The sequence below is a fragment of the Macaca thibetana genome, chromosome X (assembly GCF_024542745.1).
Source record: "Macaca thibetana thibetana isolate TM-01 chromosome X, ASM2454274v1, whole genome shotgun sequence".
In the NCBI taxonomy this organism is placed as follows: domain Eukaryota; kingdom Metazoa; phylum Chordata; class Mammalia; order Primates; family Cercopithecidae; genus Macaca; species Macaca thibetana.
Genome location: NC_065598.1, coordinates 106,983,410 through 106,999,898, shown reverse-complemented (window position 1 = coordinate 106,999,898; position 16,489 = coordinate 106,983,410). Strand labels below are relative to the sequence as shown.

The window sequence follows — 16,489 nt, the reverse complement described above, 5'->3', positions numbered from 1 at the left end:
AATATGTTTAACATAATTAGACATTAGAAAAATGCAAACTTAAATCACAAAAAGATATTACTGCACATCTATTAGAATGGATAAAGAAAAAAATGACAGGTGATGCTAGTGAGGAGGCAGAGAAACTGAATCTCTCATACATTTCTGGTGGGAATGTAAAATCTCACAGCCACTCTGGAAAACAGCTTGTCAGTTTCTTATAAAACTATATATTGCAATTACCGTATGACCCAGTAATTGCAATCTTAGGCTTTTCATTTCCAGAGAAGTGAAAACTTATAGTTGCACAGAAACTTGCATACGATTGTTCACATAGCTTTATTTGTAGTAGCCCAAAACTGAAAACAACCAAAATGTCCCTCAATAGGTGAGTGTGTAAACAAACAGTGGTATATCCTTACCATTAAATACTATTCAACAATAAAAAGGTGTACATTTATGATACATGTAACAACTGGGATTTGTCTCAAGAACATTATGGTGAGTGAGGAAAAGCTAATCTCAAGAGGTTACATATTGTATGACTTCATTTACATAGCTTTCTCAAAATGATAAAGTTACAGAGCTGGAAAACAGATTAGTGGTGTCCAGGAGTTAGGAATGATGAAGGGATGGAGTATTGGGTGTGACTAATAAGAGGTAGCAATAGCAATCCTTGTGGTGATGGTATAGTTCTATATTTTGATTGTGGTAGCAGCTCCACTTAATATATACACAAAATAAAATGACATAGAATTAAATATATTTTGCCAATATCAAACTCCTGATTTTGATATTGTACTACAGTTTACTAATTTGCAACCATTGGGGGAAATTGAGTGAAGGGTACATGGGCTTCTGTACTATTTTTCCACCTTTTGTAAATCTATAATTATTTAAAAATAAAAAATAAAAAAATGTACAGAGAAAACTAGATGGACCACCCATATACCTACCACTGAGTTTTACCCAATCATAAAAATTTGCCATATTTAAACACCTCATTTTTAAATTAACATGCAATAAAATTGACTTTTTGGTGTATAGTTGGGTGAATGTTAACATATGTACAGATTTGTGTTAACAACACAATTAGAATTTGTGTGAACCACAATTAGAATCAAATACACTTTTGTCACCCCTCAAATCTCCTTTGCGCTATCCTTTTATAGTCACACCTTCACCCCACACCTAACCCCTGGCACACACTGCTATGTTCTTTGTCTCTATTTTTTGTCTTTCTAGAATGCCATATTAATGGTATCCTACACTATGCAGTCTATTTAGACTGACATCTTTTACTTAGCATAAGAATTTGAGAGTTATCCAAGTTGTTGTGTTTACCAGTAGTTTATTGATGTTATTGCTGAGTAGCAATTTATTGTGTGGATGTAGCTCAGAGTGTTTATCCATTTATTTGAGCGGTTGAAGGATACTTAGACTGTTTTTACTTTTTTGCAGATTATGAATAGAGTTGCTCCAAACATTTATGTATAAATTTTTATAGTTTTTCTATCGAGATACAATTCACACACCATAAAATCTGCTCCTTTAAAATGCACAATTTAGTGGGTTTGAGTATGTTTATAAGGTTGTGCAGCCATCTCTAACTACTATATAATTGCAGAACATTCCAACAAACAACCCCCGAAAAACCCATACCCATTAGCAGTCACTTCTTTCTCCCTACCACCAGTCCAAGACAACCACTAATGTACTTTTTGTCTCTTTAGATTTGCCTGTTTTGGACATTTCATATAAATAGAGTCATATAATGTGCGGCCTTTTGTGCCTGGCTTCATTCACTTAGCATAATGTTTTCAAGGCTCATCCACATTGTAGTATGTATCAGTAGTTTATTCCTTTTTATGGCTAAGTAATATTTCATTGTATGGATACACCATAATTTGTTTATCTGTTCATCAGTTGATGGACAGTTGTTTCTACTTTTTGGCTATTATGCATAATGCTGCTATGAACATTTAAGTACAATTTTTATGTGGACAGATGTTTGTGTTTCTCTTGATTATGCAGAATCAAATGTAGAATTGCTGAGTTATGTCGTAACTCTGTGTTTAATTTTTTGAGAAACTGCCAAAACATTTTCCAAAGTGGCTGTGTTAATTTATATTGTCACTAGTAATCAGGGTTCAATTTCTGCACATCCCCTTCAATGCTTGTTATTGTCTATATATATTTTTTTAATTCGTCATCCTGGTAGCTGTGAAATAATGTCTGACTATGGTTTTGATTTGCATTACCCTGATGGTTAATGGAATTGAGCATCTTTTCATGTGCTTAATGGCCACTTGTATATCATCTTTAGAGAAATATCTATTCAAATCCTTTGCCCATTTTCAAAATGGGTTGTTTGTCATTTTATTGTTGAGTTGCAAGAGCTCTTTTACATTCTGGAGAGAAGTCCTTTATTAAATATATAATTTGCCAATATTTTCTTCTATTACATATGTTGTCTTCTTCATTTATTCATGGTATCCTTTGATACTCAAAAGCTTTAAACTTTGATAAAATCCAATTCATATTTTCTTTAGTTGTTTGTGCTTTAGGTATTATATCTAAAGATACCATTGCCTAATCCAAGGTCAGTTACAAAGATTTATACCCCTGTTTTCTTCTAAGAGTTTTAGTTTTTAGTTCTTACATTTAGGCCTTTGACTCATTTTGAGTTAATTTGTTCATATGGTTGTTGTGGCATTTATAACTTTCTTTCTCCACTACATACTCCATATTTGCTAGGGATTTTTGTTTTTATTTTGCTTGTCTGTTTGGGTTTTTTGTCTGTTTGTTTATTTACCCTGTAGCATCATCCCAATTTTTATTTCAAGAAAAACTGAGCCTTTGATAGTTTGCCGGTATTGGATTGCTCTAACTTTCAAGTGATGGAAATACCATTCCCTTTGGAATTAAAAACCAAAACCACACCAAGTCCAAAGTTGCAGGGAGTGAAGCAACTTTTTGTGAGTGGGTCATTAGGTATAATAATGATTGATACCATCTCTATTTCCATTCTTTGATAGCCTGGCTGTAAGAGAAATATAGGTAGCTAGTTCAGAGCACAACTATATCCATAGAACAGTACTTCAACTTCACAAGGTGTAGCCTCCCAGTTAAGGCCATAAACTGATTCAGTGTTAGGTAATGCACCATTCAATAAGGCTAGCTGCTTCTGAGAGATGGCATCCATGGTAAGACCTGTGAAACCCATGAATATGAGGCTACTGTCTCTCTTTTTTGGCTGACAAATGAATTATTTAATTAGAACGAATGTTGCAAAGATACTGTGATGATGAATAAGATAGTCAGTAAATCCACGGATGGTGGTATGGCAGAAGCCTTGTGGATAGCCAATGTGAGCATGTATAAAAAATAGTTGTCTATTCCATTGAGGGCAAACATCTGCCTCCCAAATGACAGTTGTAATTATACTGTTACCAGGTAGGCATATGGTTATACTGGGTTATGGTTCCAAATTAGCAGTTCAGCAGTGGTCTCTGCTAGAGGCAGACTGGGCACTCAGCAGGGCTGGAGCCAGACTAGCTTTTTGATAAGAGGAACCTCATGTTGTTTAGCTATATGTATCTTCCACCCTTATCATCATGGACGTTTTATTCGTCAGCCATATTAACCAAGCTCTGATGTAGCTAGGCAAGGACATCTACAGATAAAACGTCTACTTTCTCAAAAAATTTTAGGACATGCGAAGTCCTGATTTTATATATCAGTTCTATTTGAAAAGGAAATGCTGCTGTGCATGTTCAACTTTATGTGCTGGCAGATCAAATAAAACCCATATACGATGGGAAGCTTGGGTTCCAGGGTCATTCTGTTTCCCATGGTCAGGCATTAAATTCTTGCCTAGAGCACACAAGAAAATCAAGAGCTACTTTACAATATAAGAGGCTTTTCTTCAAAACCTTTGAGGGATGGGGAGGGGGTTACACAAATTATTCTCCTATTAGGACTTGCCACCATCTCTATATAACAACCTGAGCTGCTATAGATATTTTTGAGCACCACTGGATCTGTTGGATAACATGAACCTTACAGGTTCGATCAGTATTATGTCCATTGGGATGGTATGATGATCAAGGTGCCTAGATTAAGCTAGAGATCCAGAAAGCTGGTGAACTGCTGAAATAAGACAATAAGCATGTACTGATGTCAGAGGGTATACTTAGGATATATACTAAGGGTAAACAGATGAAAGCTACTTGTTTTCTGTTTTATGGTTATTGGGATAGAGAAAATGTCCGATTGGTAACTGTACATGAGGTTCTAAGAGCTGTGTTTATTTGGTGAGGTAAACATATCCTCTATGTTGGATCAGGGCATCCTAATGGTATAGCTGCTATTAAGGGTTTGTTTGTTCAACAATTAAAGTCCTACATGATCTGAGTTCAGTGAACCACTTATCAATAGGACTGATAGGAGGACGATAGCTAGGATGACTTCATATGAAATTGTTTGGACTACTGCTCATAGTGCTATACACACACACACACACACACACACATATATATGTGATACCTACAATTTTACATATATATTTTTATATATAGCTGTATTCCAGCCATTCTTGCATTTCTATAAAGAAATTCCCAAGACTGGATAATTTATAAAGAAAAGAGGTTTAATTAGCTCATGGTTTTGTAGGCTGTACAGGAAGCATAGCTCCAACGTTAGCTTCTGGGGAGGCCTCAGGAAGCTTATCGTCATGGCAAAAGGCAAAGTGGGAGCAGGCACTTCACATGGCAAAAGCCGGAGCAAGAGCAAGAGAACAAGAGAGCGAGAGAATAAGAGAGCGAGCGTGCGAGAGAGAACATGCATGCATGAGTGTGTTGGAGGGGAGGTGCCACACACTTTTAAATGATCAAATCTCTAGAGAACTTACTATCAGGAAGACAGCACCAAGTCATGGGGGATCCAACCCCATGATCCAAATACCTCCCACCAGGTCCAGCATTGGGGATTACAATTCAACATGAGACTGGACAGAGACAAAAATCCAAACTATATCAACATCTATGTGTCATATATAGATATCAGGACACTAACTTTCTGTCAGATATCTAAGTTTCAAATATCTTTCTCAGTTTATTATTTATTTTTTAATGTTTAAATGCTGTCTTTTGCCTTTAGAAGCTGTAAATTTTTATGAAATCAATTTATCAATATTTTCATATAAGATCTCTGCTTTCTGTGTCTTAAATTCTTTTCTACCATAAGGATTTAAAGGAAACCTTTTTTGCTTCATTCTAATAATTTTAAAGTTTTGTTATTTATTCAGGTCTTTAAAACATCTGGAGATTATTTTTATGTATAGTGTGAGGGGAGTATCTAATTTGTTTTTTTTAATATGAAAGTTAATTGACTTAATGCTATCTATTGAATACTCTATGAGTTCCTTACTTTATACAGTTCAACAAATACCCAAACCTATTGTGTGTTAGATATTGTTCTAGGCACTTAAAATGCAATATTCAAAATATAGACAAAAGTAGTCCTATTGGTAATGTGAATTACATATACCATTAAAGCTGTTAGAATATTTCTACCCTGTTGAAGCTTATATTATACCTTGAGGAAATATGTAATTAATAAGTATATTATATAGTATGTTGGAGATGATAAATGTTATGGAAAAATAAAGAGAGTAAAAATTTTTGAACTGTTAGGTTGAGAGGGAAGGTTGTAACTTTAAATCAGGTAGTCTAGGTAGGCCTTGTTGAGAAGTCAACCTTTGGGTGAAGACTTGAAAGAAGTGAGGTAGTTGGCATATGAATATTCGGGGGATAATAAAAGTTAATACTTATACATACTATATGCCAGAGTCTGTTCTAAGCACTATACATATATTTGCTCATTTAATCCTCGTAACAACTGAGAATGCTACTGTTATTATCATCACCTTCGTGTGACAGATGGGTGAAGTGAAGCACAGAGGGTTAAGTACCTCACCCAAGGTCCCTAGCTAATAATTAGTAGAATCAGAATTTGAACCTAGGCAGCCTGGCTCTAGAGTCCATGCTTTCAGCATTACCTTATGATATAGCAAGTTCCTGTTTATGCTGATATCTGTTTTAATTAATCTTTTTCTGTCCTATAGGCCAACACCACACTATCTTCATTACTATAGCTTTATAACAAATTTTTTGTGGGCAGATATTGGCTTCTGATTTTTCTTTTCTACAATGATCTTGGCTACTCTTAGAGTTTTATATTCTTCCACAAAAATTTTGAAGTAATTTTTTGAGTTTCACAAAAATTCTTGTTAGGGCTTTTATTGTAATTTCTTCATATGTATAGATTCTTGGGGAGGACTGTTATCTTACATCATTGCATCTTGTTATCCATGAGCCTGGTCTGACTTTACATTTATTAACAGCTTCTGTTATGTTCTTTGATAGTTTTATGATCTTCTCAATAAAGGCCCTATGCATAAACAATCTTGTAATATGTTCCAACCTCACTTCCTGTTTGCTTACTCTGTCCCACACTGTATCCTACTCTTTGTGCTTCTGATTGGTAACATAAACTAATAATTTTTTGGTTTTTTTTTTTTTTTTTTTTTTTTTTTTGTGTGTGTGTGTGTGTGTGAGAGAGAGAGAGAGAGAGAGAGAGAGAGAGAGAGAGAGATGGAAGAGAGATTTCTCGACCCTGCTCTTTAAGCTGAGTTTGATTAACCCAGACTGCAGGATATCAAGAAAGATCTAAGCCTTTCTTCATGATTTTTGCAAGATGCTTAGTCTTGTGCTATCTCTTTTCCTCAATGAGTCATCAAGCCCCTCAGGGGCAGTGATGGATGTTTCCTTCAGTGTCTTGCCTGTGGTACAGGACACATGGTAAGTAACCAAAAGGTCTTATTGCTACATTTCCAACATGGAGTTGCTATTCTTTTTCTTAAATCATTTCGCTCCATTGAGCCCTCAACCGTGACTTTCCCTTGACTTTCAAAGTTGCCTTCCATATTTAAAGATGTACTTTTCCCCTGGACTCACATCTGAGACCTTCTCTTTTGCCAGTGGCCTGTTTCCTCTGAAGAAGTGAGAAAGAAGGTCTTGGTAAGTAGCTAAGAGTTCTTTGAGAAGAAATATCTTTGTGAGATGATCTAGTCCAATTTTTGCAAAAGTTTTTTTTTATCCCTGCAGAACATTAGTGCATGTTCTGGGGCAACCAAAATGTTCTGAGCTTTAAAAAATAAGTGGAAGCCCTGTATACCAAGTTGTTTTCTTTTTGAGACACATTTTATAGTTTATATTAAGGGCCCTGACAAGTTTTATGATAAGCAAAACTATCTTTGTTTAGCACATCACTTTTCAAACATTTTTGCCCACAGAATTTTTTTTCCTGTTTTTAAGGAACACCTCTTAATGCCCACATATCTCAAACAAGGTAATATTGATCCTGCCTCTCCCTCTGCTCTCTGGTATATATAAAGCAAACAAAGTCATTTATCTAAGGCTGGCTCATAAAGACATTTTTCAGCTTCCACAGTAGCATTGCAAAGCCTGTATTATGAGGAAATTTCCTCTAAAATACATTTCAAATGGTTCGTGTTTAAGTTTTATTATCCCATCCATTGTTGTATCTTCACTAGAAATAAAATGATTTTGAGTTCTGATGCAAAATTAATTGCTACATATTTACTGAATGCTTATGATGTGCAGGAAAGAATTTTTAAGACATTAACCTTGTTGGAATTTCCATATTTTCCTGTCCTTATTCCTTGATTTTTCTTTGCCTCTAGCCTGAATAATGCTGATTTTTCATGACGTTGCCACAAGGTAAGGTAAGGTAACGACACATGGAGGAAAACAGGGCAGAGACATGCATTCCCCTGAGGTACTTGTATGGTAACCAAGAAATCAGCAGCAAGTTGTTGGGGGGACTTAACTAGGTAGGTTGCACATTTGAGGCTGTCCACTCAACTAACAGACAGCTCCAGGCTTTGCTGAGTCAACATCTTTCACAGAAGAGAGACAATCATATTTTTTATCCTACTTGACTGCAGCTTACAATAAAACACATGCAAAGAAAGTGCTTAAATACAAAAGATCAACAGCACTATATAAAAGGAAGTGTTAATTATACTAGGAATCAGATATAAAATAATTACTGAGCATGGTATTAGCTCTGAGTTTCCTGGAAACCAAGCAAAAATAGAACCATGATAGTTCAAGGCTGCTACATATTGATGCATGTAGCCTCAATTGTGAAGATAGTAGCATCTCCCTACCCCATTCAACCTCTCACCTTTCTCTTTTGTTTTATAGTTCGGCCTGATCTAATTAGTTCAATTTGGATGCTTCCTTGAGATTTTTGTAACGTATTTTATATAAAGCAATCAGTTAGTGACAAATAAGCAGTTTGAGGAGAAATCTGTTAATATTTATTTTGTAGCCATCAGATTTACTTCACATAGAAAGGTCTTTGGGTTGGGTTTGAACTTCCAAACTGTCAAAGGTAAATGCCACATTAACCTTTCATTAACCAAATTCTTACAATAGGCTAAAAGGTTTGGGGTGTCGTTTTTACTTCTATCTTCCACAATATTCTAGAATTATTTTCCCTTGTTTTGTTCCTATCCTACTTCCTCTTAGTCTACTTTGTTGACTTCATTTAAAAAAAAAAAAAAAAAACCAAAAAAGCAGTTGTTGGACACTTGAGCTAAACTGCCTTAAAGAATCTGCAGATTTTATTTATTTTTTTTTTTCCACTCAAGAGGGTAAAAAGAAGAGAGCTACAATTTCTAAGCCTGGATTGGCTGTCTGAGTCTGGCCCCCAGGCAGATTAGGCCAAGGTTTTGGCCAAGTGAAATTGCCAGTTTTCTAAAAGAAAGGGCTAGCACATTGCTCATTAGAGCATTCTGATTTTGTCTGCGCAATCTTTTTGCTACCCTGCAATTTCCTGTTGGTTATAAATGAAACCTTTTTAGCTGTTAATGCAGCTTGTGAATTTTTTTAAAAGCATGTAATTAATCATAGGAGGTTGGGGGGATTCACCAAGCCTGAGTTACATGGGAGAAGCTAGACAAGGCACTAGGACCTAGAAGGCATCTATCCACCCTGGCAGGAATTTCTTGCTTGGAGCTCAGACAACAAAGGCATAGAGAGATTGGTTTTCTTTCTCTCAGCATCTCCACCCAACCAGCAGAAAACCGGTGAGTGGGGCTTTTAAGTGATTTTCAAGCAGAATGTAACAGATGTCAAACGGGAAAAGCACAAGGCAAAGCCTGCTCTCTCTGTCTCTGTCTCCTCTTCTCCTTTTTTGCCTTATTCTATCCGATTTTTTCCCTAAGCTTCTACCTGGGATTTTCCTTTGGAAAAGTGAGTTTGACGTTCCTTTGTTTTCATTGTGATGTTAATTTAGAATAATACTACCTCTGATCCTAAAGCAAAGCAAAGCCTTACTGGCATGCCTGGGGAAATGTTTGCTACTTGCCTTGAGGAGGTGGGGTCTCTTACCACTGCAGGTTGTCTGACAGAGACAATGCTGAGCTCAGCATAGGTCATGGTGACATTGGAAAAAAGGGGGAATTCAGCCTGGCAAACCCACTGGGCATCAGTCTTTCTTATTTCCTGTCCTCCTGGTCCCTTGCAAATATATTGATGTGGCAGTGTGTAGCAGCTGAGCCCTGCTTGCTTTGTGAGTCCTTTTATCTCCATCTGTGAGATGCATGTTAATAGTTTGGCTCTTAGGATGTCACTACATTTGCTAGCATTTGGGGCTTCAGTTGTATTGGGCTTCATATTTTGATTGTTTGGGGTTCTTGGTGGGGGAGGGGGTTCAACAGAAGGGAGAAAAGCAAAACCTGACAAATGACCATCTTTTCCTCAGCTAATGCACCTGGGCAACATACAAGTTTGGGGTGAATTGCCTTCTGTGAGGGTAAAATGTCACTTCAATTAGGGTAGAGACCCAGAACAATGAAAGGTGTGCTTCCTTCTAAAGGTCCCATATGCTGTTCGGAGACTCATTTGTGAATCTTTCAACAATTAAATTATTCCATTAAGAGGTGTTGCTGCATCGGTGGGGAGGGGGTGGAGCAACTGGGGAAAAAAAATAAAAAAGGATTTTGTGAACAAATGATACCGGGGGAAGACAGAGCTAATAACTTGTTAAATAACTTATTTTTCTAATCCTTTTTTCCCCCTAGCTTATTTCTTATGAATGTCGGATAGCTGCACCAGCTTGGTGGGGAAAGGGTTTGATGAATAGCACAAAGACACTGGCTGTTCCCTGGAGGCTGTCCCTTTAAAGGAGAATCTTAGTTTATTCTGGGGGGATGGGATGCACACATTAGAGTAGGAAAGAGGGCTTGGAATAAAATGAAAACACTCCCCCTTCATAGTCATTGTACTGAAATGCAAAGACTGCTTCCTAAGCTGGAGATGCTAACCTTGGCTAGCTCCTTCTGTTCTCTTCAAGGGGAATTTTGTCAGGCTATGGATTCATTTACAACTGTTAGTCATGTGGGCATGTGTGAGGAAACAGATGCCAGTTTTAATGTATTTAGCCCGAAGTTACAATTTGATAGGAGCCACTGTCAGTAAGTCTCAGGATTTTCAGCTATTTCAAAATCTCCCCCTCTCCTCTGTCTGGAACAGTGCCAAGAGTGCCTCCCTCTCTATCTCTTGCTCCCAACCCCCACAACCACCAGCACCCCCGCCCAGCCCCTCCTTCTTCTCTATTAAGATCAATATTCCTGCAGGTCAGGGGCAAGCAGCAGATGGGTCACAGGCTTTTTTCAACCAGTTCTTTTCACAAGCAGCAGATTGCAGATCTGGATCTGGCTAATATTTGAAATCCCTTCTTTTTTCCCTCTCCTGGTCCCTTTTTGTTTTTCCCTCTCTTCACCCCCATCCCTTTCTCCAACGCTCAGGTCTCTGAGGTTCCACCAAAATATGGAACTTGATTTTGGACACTTTGACGAAAGAGATAAGACATCCAGGAACATGCGAGGCTCCCGGATGAATGGGTTGCCTAGCCCCACTCACAGCGCCCACTGTAGCTTCTACCGAACCAGAACCTTGCAGGCACTGAGTAATGAGAAGAAAGCCAAGAAGGTACGTTTCTACCGCAATGGGGACCGCTACTTCAAGGGGATTGTGTACGCTGTGTCCTCTGACCGTTTTCGCAGCTTTGACGCCTTGCTGGCTGACCTGACACGATCTCTGTCTGACAACATCAACCTGCCTCAGGGAGTGCGTTACATTTACACCATTGATGGATCCAGGAAGATCGGAAGCATGGATGAACTGGAGGAAGGTAATTTAAATAGTGGGTGGTGGCCCTTGGTGGGAGGTGGCATCATTGATTATGGTTACATTCTTGGGTTGCTTTGAAAAAAATTAGGCAATGTATTTTTCAAAACACCGGGTTGATTGATGCTCAAATTTCTAATGCTATAGACATCAACAGAGCCATTAGTAATCACCCTTCAGTCTCTGCTGAGGTTGAAGTGTGAGTGGTGGTGATCATGCATTGTGCTTATCTGCCAGGGTATAAAAAGGAAAATCTTAATTGTAGCATTTACTCTAGATTTTGTTCATAATTAACTCTGAGTAGCACTATTGAGGCAGAACATGAAATCATTACGGTTATAACAAGGAAGGACATTTGGTTGGGTTAACAGAGAAAATATTATGCCCAAATTTTCTTTGAACTGCTGAGAAATTATTTGTGAATTGCAACTCATTGGAAATAAGCACCTTAAGAGCAGAATTTCCTGGACATATTCACAGAGAATTATTCTTTTAGGTAAGTGGTTGCTGCTCAGCTGTTGCTTCTAAAAAGCCTACTTTAGGGTGTGTCCCTAAGGCTGAGGTCATTGGGAGAAATACCAAAGAAAGCTGTAGGTATGTCTGGTATTTTAATAAAGACCATTCCTAATAGAATAGGAATTGACTTACTATACCTAAATCCCCTTATAACTTCTCTAGATTTTTGTATGGCAACTAAATTTTCTACGTAGATTGCCAAAAATCCCAACAACCTGTGTACCCACCTCAAAATAGGGAAAATCCCACCTCTTACCGGAACTTACCCAGCCATAGAGTCTTCTTCATGGTCATTTAGAAAATAGATCTTGGATCACATTTTTTAACGTTCTATATTATCAAATCAATTATACTGAGGATGCTTCCCTATTTTTAAATTGGTGGATGTAACACATGTGATCAATTTGACCTAATACAGTGCTTTAAAGAACAGCCTGAAGGAGTGGTGATAATTAATGTGTTCTTCCTCAAGCCCCTTCCCCATTATCCAGCCCACTCTCCTCACTCCTTTCTTTCCCTGAGCAAAGGTGAGTTTAAAGCAGGCAGATCTCTAGAGTAACCAAATTATGAAATAACTATCAAGGAAGGAGAAATAGCACCTTAAAGGATTTGATGTGGGAAAAACCTGCTTCTGCTTCACTGCTTCTAAGTTTCTTATGTTCCCAGACAAAGGAGAATGAGGGTTTCCTTTGTACAAGATCCTACTTCTCTCAAATAGCTGCTGTTGCCCAAGTAGTCAGGCAAAATGATTGGGACTAGTTACTTATAAGAGACAGCATCCATATGGTTGCTGCATCTCAGTCTCAGGTTCAAATTCGAGTTTCTTTCTCTCTTTCTTTCTTTCTTCCTTTCTTTCTTTGACAGAGTTTCGCTCTTGTTGCCCAGGTTAGAGTGCAATGGCATGATCTCGGTTCACCACAACCTCTGCCTCCCGGGTTCAAGCGATTCTCCTGCCTCAGCCTCCCGAGAAGCTGAGATTACAGGCATGTGCCGCCATGCCTGGCTAATTTTGTATTTTTAGTAGAGATGGGGTTTCTCCATGTTGGTCAGGCTGGCCTCGAACTCCTGACCTCAGGATCCACTCGCCTTGGCCTCCCAAAGTGCTGAGATTACAGGCGTGAGCCACCGTGCCCGGCTGAGATTTTTCTACGTAGATGACCTTGAAAAGCAATGTGCAGGAAGCTTAGATTATTTCATCGTGTGCTCAACGGACAGGCAGAGGTTAATCCTAGGCCCTTCCTGACCATCAAAGGATTGACCATCCTAGTGCTTGTCTTAAAATAAAGGAGAGTCACGGCAACCTCGGCAACCTCGAAGGGTTTGAAGCTAGGTCGAGGGAGCTGTCCAACAGAGTAATTGTTAGGGTGTCTGTCTTTTGTCACTGTAAAATCCACATCTCAGTCAAATTTCAGGGATTTCTCCATAAAAACTTTCACAGACAAAGCACCCTGTATCACCCAATATGTCCTCATGTCCATGGACTGTGATATTCTAAAGACCACAATAGACATTAGGAAAGAGTACTGAACCAAGTGACATTGTATTCAGACCAAGTATTAGAATATTCCTGTGTCTGATATAAGAGAGGTGATATGCACAAAATTTTCCCCCAAATCCATTTTTTACTATTGATTTTTCTCCCAAGATATGTGTGTGTGTGTGTGTGTGTGTGTGTGTGTGTGTGTATTGGTGTATTACGAGAGGGCTGGTGATAGTCTCTGTTCAACATAGGTAGGCAATAAATGTAATTTTGAAAAGACTGCAGCTTTCTATTGCCTTGATTCCCTTTGAGTCATATTAGATTGAACTCCTCTTATCTGTCACTCCCGGGTGCAGTGGTACTTCTTGGTGAATTCCCGGACTATGTGAAGTGTGAATAGGGCTCAGTTGCATTTGTTCACATGTCATCTACAACTACAAGGCACAGTGGACCTCAATACCCTTCTAGTCCTGGGTACTGCCTATTCAGTCAAGAAAATTCAGGGCTATCTCTGGGATAGTGTTAAGAAATGTGATCAATTTTCCCACTGACACAGAGCCAAATGGGAAAGGGCACTGGGATGAGGAGGATGAAGACAATGTGTCTTTTTCTCTCCTATTTTATATTTTAGAACTGCCCATCTGGGAATGGAGGACAGAAGTCCTTTGACTTTGTTCCCCTTCACAAGAGGTTGAACAAAAGATCAAAAAGTCATACACATTGCTTTCAGTTAGACTTCCCGGCGTGAAATATCAGGATATTGAGTTCTAGTCTTAGAAACAGCAGATTATAATGAAAAAAAGAAGTCTTTGGACTCCGATTTGGTTCAAATCCAGGATCTGTCAGTGCTAGCCTGTAAGACCTTGAGGAAACCATCTAGATTCCCTAAGCCTCAGTTTGTCATCTGTAAAGTGGGAATAATGGCTTTGAGGATTAAACAAGACAGTGGATATAAAGTGCATATTACTCTGCCTGGCACACAGTAGTGCTTAATAAAAGGTAGTTATTATTGTTTGAATTATCCTAGTTTATAGCTGGTTTAGCTACATGATCATAGACTTGTCCTTATCATTAATGTGACTCATGTTAATTATTTTTAAAATAACTCTTTAAAAAAACAAAGAACTGTATTAAGGTATAATTTGCATAACATAAAATTTACCCATTCAAGCGTACAATGATTTTTAGAAGATTTATCAAGTGGTGCAACCATCATCATAACATAATTTTGGACCATTTTCATTTCCTCAAAAAGAAACCCTATTCCAATTAGTTGTCACTGAATATTTTCTTCAATCTCTCCAGCTCTAGACAATGATTAATCTACTTTCTGTCTCCACACTTTTGCCTATTCTGGGCACTTCATATAAATTGAATCAAATACTATGTGGTCTTTTGTGCTTCTTTCACTTAGAATAATGTTTTCAAATTTTATCTGTGTTGTCCATGTATTGGCACTTCATTCCTTTTTGTTGAAGAATAATATTTCATTGTATATGTAGACCACCACATTTGTGTATCTCTTGTGAGTAATATTTTTAACTGTAAAATGGGACTAGTAACACCTGCCTTCTCTATCCATCAGGGTGGTTGTAAAGTTAAACTTAAATAATAGATATGGAAACACATTGACAAGGTAAAATTATAGCTACAGGTACTATTATTATTAATGATGTAAAGACACTAATAATGGAAATAATAATAATAATGATTATGACAATGATGTTAGTAAGGGGTTGTAATGATCAGTGGTTCCTAAACCTGGCTGCCTTTCAAAATCTTTCAGAGCTTTAGAAAAATATTACATTCCTGGGCCACACCCAAGATCTATTGAATCAGAATCCCCAGGGGTAGGGACCCAGTGTTTGTGTTTTTACAAATCTCCTCACATGATTTTTATGAGCACTTAGACTTGGGAAGTATTAGACTGGATGATCTTGATGGTTCCATTCACCTCACTAAAGTGGTAGGAGTTTTGAGACATGCAGAAATCTGTTTTTATTTTTTTCTTTTTACATCTTAAAGGAATAATAGAGCATAGAACTCACTGTGTTTTCAAATGGCCACATTATTACATCTTTAGCCTAAAAATACATGAAAGTTTAAAATGATTGGTTAATAATCACTCTGGCCTATGGCACTCCTTTGTCTAGTGTCTCTAGTCTGCAGTTTTCTGCTAGATACAGAAAGTATCAAGGGCAGCATTTTGGATCAAAGGTTATTGATGTCAGTTTTCCCACAGTCCTTGGGTACACCGAGGGTCTTAGTGAAGTCATGTAGGATGTGGTCCTCATTAGCTGTATCCCAAGGAGGTCAATGAATAAAATCCACTGGTGGATTTTCCTTTTGTCATGTCTTTTTTTTTTTTTTTTTTTTTTTTTTTTTTTTTTTAAGAATCTTTCTCTTTCCCTTTATGGCTGGTCCAATTCTTTTCCCATTTTCTTGTATGTAAGTATCCAGATCAACTTTGGGGGTATCATTTATGACTAGCCAGTTTTTCTGAACTCAAATTGAGACAAGTTCAAGAGTTATTACACAGACCACGGGACAGAATATTTACAATTGGAACAGTCTTAGAAAATCTGAGCTGTGTAGTCACACTGGCTATGATCCAGTTATTTTACCATAGCTCATATGTTTCAATGAGATGAATCCACCTTCTCACTAATTTAATCTCTAACTACTAAAGCAAATACATTGTCAAACACAAGAATTTTAAGATACCTGGGAGGGATGCATTGCTAATAGATATGATAATATAATCAAATGTCATTTAATATTTTAATATAATACAGTAAAGTGTCATTTAATATATTCCTTCTTGAGTCAGGAAATCCTGGAGAAGAGGAGAAAACCCAGGCAGAAGTGCTTTTGTGCTGAGAAGATACAAATATATATATAATGCTTTTGAAAATGGAGCCTTCTTGAAGAGAAGGGAGGTAGACATTAGATCATCTCGAGCCCACAGCTTGTTTCATTTTTGCCCTTTCAGCTGTGCTTCCATGATTTCACTCCTTACCCCCTCACCCTAAAGCAGGTTTTTAGTTCCAGCCAATTTGCACCCTGCTTGGCTCTGAAGCCAGCTTTCCCTCTAGGCCCCCAACTGGTAGGAAATAGCCCTTGGAAGCTGTGGCAGGATGGGAACCCAGCTGTGTAAAGGTGCGACACACCTCATCCAGCTCCAAGTGCCAGGCAGCAGGATGTGCAGGAGGCACTGAGTGCTGGCAGC

General features: G+C 37.9%; 1 protein-coding gene across 5 annotated transcripts in view; it reads left to right on the top strand.

The window, feature by feature from the left end:
• Positions 1-9,047: 9,047 nt before the first annotated feature.
• DCX (doublecortin) overlaps positions 9,048-16,489 on the top strand; it is a 125,330-nt gene continuing 117,888 nt past the window's right edge. For 2 of the 5 annotated variants that reach the window (XM_050776769.1, XM_050776767.1), the window contains exons 1-2: positions 9,048-9,326; positions 10,883-11,268. In XM_050776769.1, the coding sequence (XP_050632726.1) occupies positions 10,905-11,268 (364 nt within the window). In that variant the 5' untranslated portion in view covers positions 9,048-9,326; positions 10,883-10,904. Of the gene's footprint in view, positions 9,327-10,328; positions 10,550-10,882; positions 11,269-16,489 lie in introns of those variants that run through there. The other 3 variants (XM_050776768.1, XM_050776766.1, XM_050776770.1) reach the window with 2 other exon arrangements.